Source organism: Triticum dicoccoides, chromosome 2B (genome assembly GCF_002162155.2).
Source record: "Triticum dicoccoides isolate Atlit2015 ecotype Zavitan chromosome 2B, WEW_v2.0, whole genome shotgun sequence".
Classification (NCBI taxonomy): domain Eukaryota; kingdom Viridiplantae; phylum Streptophyta; class Magnoliopsida; order Poales; family Poaceae; genus Triticum; species Triticum dicoccoides.
The window spans coordinates 619,156,826-619,164,116 of NC_041383.1; the positions used below are offsets into that span (position 1 = coordinate 619,156,826).

The 7,291-nt window shown below is 53.8% G+C and overlaps 1 protein-coding gene across 1 annotated transcript in view; it reads right to left on the reverse strand.

Annotated features, from left to right (window-relative positions):
- Positions 1-1,867: 1,867 nt before the first annotated feature.
- The window catches only part of LOC119361051, a 16,133-nt gene continuing 10,709 nt past the window's right edge, over positions 1,868-7,291 (reverse strand). The window contains exons 5-10 of the mRNA XM_037626437.1: positions 3,582-4,170; positions 3,233-3,499; positions 2,942-3,072; positions 2,547-2,856; positions 2,378-2,476; positions 1,868-2,284 (exon numbers count right to left, since the gene is read on the reverse strand). Coding sequence (XP_037482334.1) covers positions 1,868-2,284; positions 2,378-2,476; positions 2,547-2,856; positions 2,942-3,072; positions 3,233-3,499; positions 3,582-4,170 — 1,813 coding nt within the window. The remainder of the gene's footprint in view (positions 2,285-2,377; positions 2,477-2,546; positions 2,857-2,941; positions 3,073-3,232; positions 3,500-3,581; positions 4,171-7,291) is intronic.

Here is a 7,291-nt window from a genome sequence, read left to right on the forward strand (position 1 = left end):
CCACTCGGTAGTGCATCATCATAATGAGCTCAAAGTGACCAAGTGTCTGGTCACGGGATCATGCATTACGATACGAGTAAAGTGACTTGCCGGAAACGAGACTGAACGAGGTATTGGGATACCGACGATCGAGTCTCGGGCAAGTAACATACCGTCTGACAAAGGGAATAGTATACGGGGTTGCTTGAATCCTCGACATTGTGGTTCATCCGATGAGATCATCGAGGAGTATGTGGAAGCCAACATGGGTATCCAGATCCCGCTGTTGGTTATTGACCAGAGAGCCGTCTCGGTCATGTCTACATGTCTCCCGAACCCGTAGGGTCTACACACTTAAGGTTCGGTGACGCTAGGGTTGTATGAATATGAGTATGCAGCAAACCGAATGTTGTTCGGAGTCCCGGATGAGATCCCGGACATCACGAGGAGTTCCGTAATGGTCCGGAGGTAAAGAAAACTATATAGGAAGTGTTGTTTCGGCCATCGAGAAAGTTTCGGGGTCACCCGGTATTGTACCGGGACCACCGGAAGGGTCCCGGGGGTCCACCGGGTGGGGCCACCTATCCCGGAGGGCCCCGTGGGCTGAAGTGGGAGGGGAACCAGCCCCTAGTGGGCTGGTGCGCCCCCCTTTGGCCCCCCTGCGCCTAGGGTTGGAAACCCTATGTGGGGGAGGGGGGCACCACTTGCCTTGGGGGGCACTCCCCCCCTGGCCGCTGCCCCCTTGGGAGATTGGATCTCCCAGGGCCGGCGCCCCCCCTGGGGGCCTATATAAAGGAGGGCAGGGGGGAGGGCAGCTGTACCCTTGTGTCTTGGCGCCTCCCTCCCTTGCTACACCTCGTCCTCCTCCCGCAGAAGCTTGGCGAAGCCCTGCCGGAGTTCTGCTGCATCCACCACCACACCGTCGTGCTGCTGGATCATCATCAACCTCTCCTTTCCCCTTGCTGGATCAAGACGGAGGAGACGTCACGCTGACCGTACGTGTGTTGAACGCGGAGGTGCCGTCCGTTCGGCGCTAGGATCTCCGGTGATAGGATCACGACAAGAACGACTACTTCAACCCCGTTCTTTTGAACGCTTCCGCTCGCAATCTACAAAGTGGTATGTAGATGCATCTCTCCTTTCACTCGTTGCTTAGATGAACTCATAGATGGATCTTGGTGAAACCGTAGGAAATTTTTTATTTTCTGCAACGTTCCCCAACAGTTCATCCCTTCTCGGCAAAATTTCGTGTTTTGACCCTTTTTGGATACAAATTCAGGATTTGACCCCAGTTCAAAAAAAAATCGGGAACCCTTTCGCTACCGCCAGGGGGGCTGGCCGCCAGGGCCCCTGGCGGTAGGGTGCGACGGAGGGGGGCGGCCGCCGTCTCCGCGTGCTGACGTGGATTAGCACCTTACCGCCAGGGAACCTGACGGTAGGCTGTATAACCCTACCGCTAGCTCCCCTGGCGGTAGGGTGTGCAAGGGTTTTCGAGGCAAAAACCTTCTGTAACAAGAAAATCGAGTGCCCTGGCGGTAGGGTCAACCTACTGGCATAGGGGCTAGCGGTAGGTTGTCTGATCCTACCGCCAGGGTCGCTGGTGGTAGGGTCTTGCCTCTTTCCAAGTTCAATTTCTTTCTTCTTTTAAAAAACAACAGATCTCAAACTATGATATAGAGTCAAAAACAGCAATGATATAGAGTCAAAATAACATATCTCAAACAATTAAACTTGGGCATCACATACACATGTCATACTGAGTTGCACATAAACTTAGTTCAAATAGCAAACTTAGTTCCACATAGCAAACAGAGTTTCACAAATAGCAAACACATAGTTTCACAACCACTAGACTTTTCAACTACAACTAAGTATCGAATAGCAAAATTTAAGTCATCCTTCCCCTCTTGCTCTTGGAGGCACGTTCCTCGTTCCTCTTTGAACGAGTCTCTTTAGTGTTCTTCTTGGACCATTGAGGAACCGGTCTCTGGAAAGGGTCCGAACTCAGCAAATCCTTCTTCTTCGGATTCCTCTTCGGCAGCTGAGGTGCTTGAGATGATTGAGTTGTTGGAGGTCCATAATCTTCATCATACTCCTCCTCCCCATTGCTCTCTCCCTCCTCCTCCATTTCTTCATGTGTGGCATCCTCCTCCTCCTCCTCCTCCTCAACCAACCTAGACAACGAGGGAGCATGGCTCGATGAGGCGATGTGACCCTGTGTGGCTACAGGCTGATGAACTTCAACGAGCTCAGTTCCAGCACACCCAAGCAGCCCTACCAGCCCGCGACATCGCTTCACGAACTTCTGCACTCACAATGAAACAAGGGCATAATAACTATCAAGTTTATGATTGCAAGTGAAGAAGATGCATTTGTTCCGAGGAGGCTGAAATTGTACCTTCATCGCCCCCCTCATTTTGTCCTCACATTGTACGCTCCCGGGGGCATCACCTAGTGCATCTGAGGCTTCAAAGATGCATCTGTTCAGCTCACTAGACTGCAACAGCATAAGTCAGTCACGATGTCGAATACAATAATTTAAATAGAACCTCTCGGTTTAAACTTACCACTCTGTTGATGAGGGGTGCAAACTCCCTAAATCCACTGTGCAGGTCTCTGATGCCGGTCTGGTAGGCCTCTTCCTCGGGGTCATCCCTCTCCAGCTCCGCGATGTCTTCCGCCGTCCACCGAGGCCTGAGACGAAGACGGTGCTTCTGGCCATCATCGTACCACTTCATGTGTCGCTCCACGTAAGCATCCCAGTTAGTCACCCTCCTCTCCCCGTCTTTCTTGTACCTCCGTCGGTTCCACTCCGTCACATGAGTTTTATGATGCTCTCCCCAGTCTGTGATCGACTGATTCTTCTGCCGGCTTATCCTGCAAGGCATTAGCAACAAGAAACATCATAACAAAGTCGAACGCAATGAATTCATGGGCACGAAGAAAAAGCGCGAGCACTCACAAGTGGAGCGCGTGGCCGCCGGTATCGGTGGGCTGGCCCGGTGGGGTATGTTGAAAAATCCCAAACTGCGTGGCCACGCGGTGTGGCAAGTGCCACTCGACGGCGTACACACAGATCATGGGCACGATGCACTGCCAGAGACCACGTCCTCATCGCACATCACGTTCAGATCATAGTCCCACTCTCGGTCATGATACGGCCACCAGGTTACCTATTACATATACGGTGGTAAGTTCCCACTCTCGGTCAAAAGTGGAATCAAGGAGAAATGTGTTTAGCGAGTTCATATACCTGCCAATGCGTCAAAGCGTCCAACTCGTTGGTGTAGGTCTTGTACGAAGTCTTGTTTAGGCCCGTGTAGAGTTTGACAATGTCCCACTCGTAAGCTACGGTGGGGTGTCGAGCCTCGTCGCCGTCTTCGCTATAGGCACCCCATGGGCGTCTTGGCAGCTTCTCAGGACGCCCCACCGGCAGCCGCTCCCACATCCAAATGGAGAAGGCCCAGACAAAGCCACCCATATTGGACTTGTCTCCTATCCTCTGCGTTGCGTCGTCAAGCTGCAAAAAATCAAATGAGGATTAGATATAACAAAATGTCATGGACATACTTTCGTAGGTAGGTAATTAGATAATCTCTTACCGAACGGTATAGGTAGGCAAGAGACGCGGTTCCCCAACTGTACCCTGCATCCCAGTCGGCTAGGAAGAACAAATAGGACCAGTTGGCAGAGTTCCCGGATGCGTCTGGAAACACGACCTCCGTGAGAAGGTACCACAGGTAGGCCCTCGCGTACCACTCCACAGTCGTCTCCTCTGCGTCTTCGGGGCATGTCTTCCGATGCTCCGAGAGCCAGGACAACGGCACACCGGATGTACGGTTACCCTTAGCCTCGGGGCAACCACCGATAAGGGTGGTAACCCTCTCCTGCCAGTTGGTCCTCTCCACTCGCCCGGTCAGTGCATGACCCTCGAGCGGCATGGCAGTAATCATCGACCAATCCTCGAGGGTCACCGTCATCTCCCCGCATGGGAGATGGAAAGAATGGGTCTCTGGCCGCCACCGGTCAATCAGAGCTGTTAGAGCTGCGTGGACAAGCGTCGGCGACTGACGCTTGAACTGCAACACGAAACCCAACAGCCTGGCTCTCTTGAAGAACGACGCGTAGCGCTCGTCGTAGTCCATATGCCCATGAACCCCGTGACCCCTCATGCGCCAGTGGCTGGAGTATCTGTCAAAAAGTGAACGCCAAAAGTTAGGAAATTATTTTCATCAATCCAAAAACTTTGATCAATATTTCATTCATATTACTCACCTCTCCGTTCTCTATGAAACGGGCACGATGACCCTTGTCGAATGCGTAGTCAAGCATGCAGTACCGTGGGCCGATGTTGTCCGCAAGAGGTGGCCGCCTTAATAAAATTTCATAAACAAAAACATCATAAGCATAAGCATACATAAACATGCATTATATCAAAATCATATCACCATGCATCATATCACAAAAAAAAAATCCTCCAACAACATCTACTACACATGATGGATCAAATCATATCCACATTACTCATATCAAAAAAAAAATCCTCCAACATGCATCATATCAACATGCATCATATCACAAAAAAAAATCCTCCAACAATCATCTTCAATGTATTATCTCCAAACAACATCTTCATATCATCATATCAACATGCATCATCACTCCAACATGCATCATATCATCATATTTTTAAACAAAAAAAAAATCCTCCAACATGCATCATATCATCATATTTGTAAACAAAAAAAAATCCTCCAACATCTTCATATCATCATATCAACATGCATCATCAAACTACAATCAATTCCTCCCACATGCATTACATCTTCACACTAGGGTTCATCTTCACACTAACATATGAACTATTGATTAGAGTTCATATTCAATACCACTAATTACTCGAGAACTAAGAACTAGAACTAGAATCAAGCTAAAACAATCTAAGGTGAATTTTTTTTCCAATCTAAGTTCAAAAAAACGAGGGATTTCAAGCAAATAATGCGTCGAGTCGGAAGCAAGTTTGCAAAAACTAATTGGAGAGATCGGAGGAGCTTACGATTCTCTCTTCGGGGCCATCTCGATCCGCCAAAACAGTGAAGAATCGGTGAAGATCCGAGGGGGGGGAGTGGATGAGATGAGAGAGGGAGAGAGGGGCGACTTGGGGAGAAAAGAAGAAACTGCCGGCGAGGGGAGGGGGAGGGGTGGGGAGATGGGCAGCGGTGCGCGGGTCTCGGGCAAAATAACTGCTCGCACCCTACCGCCTGGGTCTCTGGCGGTAGGGCCCCTGGCGATAGGGTGCGGCGGAGGGGGACGACGGCCGTTTCCACGAGCTGACGTGGACTAGTACCCTACCGCCAGGATCTCTGGCGGTATACAGCCTTCTGCCAGGGTCTCAAATCACGAAATTTTTCCGAACCGGAGTCAGATCCTGAATTTGTGTGCAAAAATGGTCAAAACATGAAATTTTGCCTCCCTTCCCCCATCACTTCGTAAAAGCACGTCACCAGGGAATGTTTCCACCTAGTTCCCTTTCCCAAACTTTTTTTCGACAGAACTTGCCTGTCTTTCCCATTGTCCAAGCCGGCCTTTCGGACCAAAGATTCCGCCGAACGCAACATTAGAATTTCAGGCTTTCCGCAGGGCTGGACGAGCTGAAAAACTCTACACCGTCGTGGCGTCTCACAGCACCGAGCACCGAAACCGGACAAGAACCTGGTCGAAACACTGGTGTCTCGTGCCTACGCACATCGCTGGTACTGCCTACGAGGCTACGAGTAACCCCTTCGGTGCATGGCATGCGAGGCTGCAACTCTGCTGCAAGCCTGCTGCAACTCTGTAGCATGGGAGGCTGCAGCCGAGAGCGAGAGCTAGGTTTTTTTTTTCGAGAATCGAGCGGGAGCTACGTTGTCCGGGCTCTGCGCAATAGCCAGCCCCTCTAGCTCCAGAGAAGGCCGTTGGTGGTTTCCTAGTCTCCAGGCCCGAGGCAGCCCGGAGCCTGGCATTCACGTGGCCCCGCCCAGCCCTCTCACCTCGGGCCCCGGGCCCAGCAGAGAGTACGGCCCCCCACATGGGTCCCCGCGGCCCGCAACACCGGGGAGAAGAAGAAGGGACCCGGGCCACAGCAGCCACGGCGAAGCGTCCCACTGCGAGGCGGGACCGCGCGACGCGTGGGGCCATCGCGTCATTGAGGACAGTCAATCGGCTTTGCCTTCGGCAATGCGTGTGCCCCCACGCACTGGCCCGTGCGCCCCGCAGCCGGAACCAACCCGAGCCACTGGTCCGGTAGGGCATACCAGTAGCTCCAGCCTCTAGGGCGCGGTACCCTGTGCCTGTAGCCTCGGCGTGCAACAGAGGCCCGTCACTGTTCCCTGCTCACGCATCGAGCGGCGCTTTGACCCATTCCCCTCGTAACCAAAACGGGACGGCAGCGAGCAGCGGCGCGGCCCCCGTACCGTACCGCGCACCACCCATTGCGCCCCGCCCCCACAGGTCTTGTCGAGTGACCCGTCGCACCCTCGCACGTCCTCCGCGGATTCCCTCTTCGGTGCATGCGCAGACGTAGTACCAGTGCCGCCGGGCGCGACCGTCGGTCGCCGGGGAAAAGCCTGCCTCGCATCGTGATGCTCTTCCTGGCAGGAGGGGATTACTGTTGCTCGCTCGTACTGACACCGAGCGCGACGGGGCAATGAGCGTGCCGAGCGACCGGGTGCGTGCGCTCCCATGATGGCCAAGGTGCGGCGCGCACGAGGCGCACAACGGGGCGCGCCCAATCAGGCGCCGAAACGTCTATGGGCCCTGGGGAGCCGCGGCAGAGCGCGCAGTTATCCACTCCTGACATCTCGCCCCGCCATTTGCACAACGCGTAGTACTACTTATCTTAGTTTAATTTTGTTTAGCAGACCCGATTAATCCCCCACTCGGGGCGTCGCGTCCGAGGGGAGGAGGAGGAGGCGCTCGCGTCCAAATCCGGCCCAAATCCCGCCCGGGGCCCGCGCTGTCATTGATACGCCAACCCTCCACGTCCTCCACGTCCGTACGCACCGGGCCCCACCACGAACTCGCTTGGAAACGGGTCCGCCCAGGGTTACCGGGTCAAGACCCGCCGGCCCCGCGTTGCGAGCCCGGGACATGACACGGGCTTCCACCCTGACGCTGTGCCATCGCTTCGGCTCTTTCCCCCCAGCGAGCTGCACTGCTGCTAGTTAACCGCAAGCGGCCGTCGTCTTTTCCCTCCTCAAAAAAGCAGCCGAGGGTAGGGTGGTGGTGACTGGAGGCGGAGACAGAGGGAGGAGCAACGCCAGTGCGAGAGATA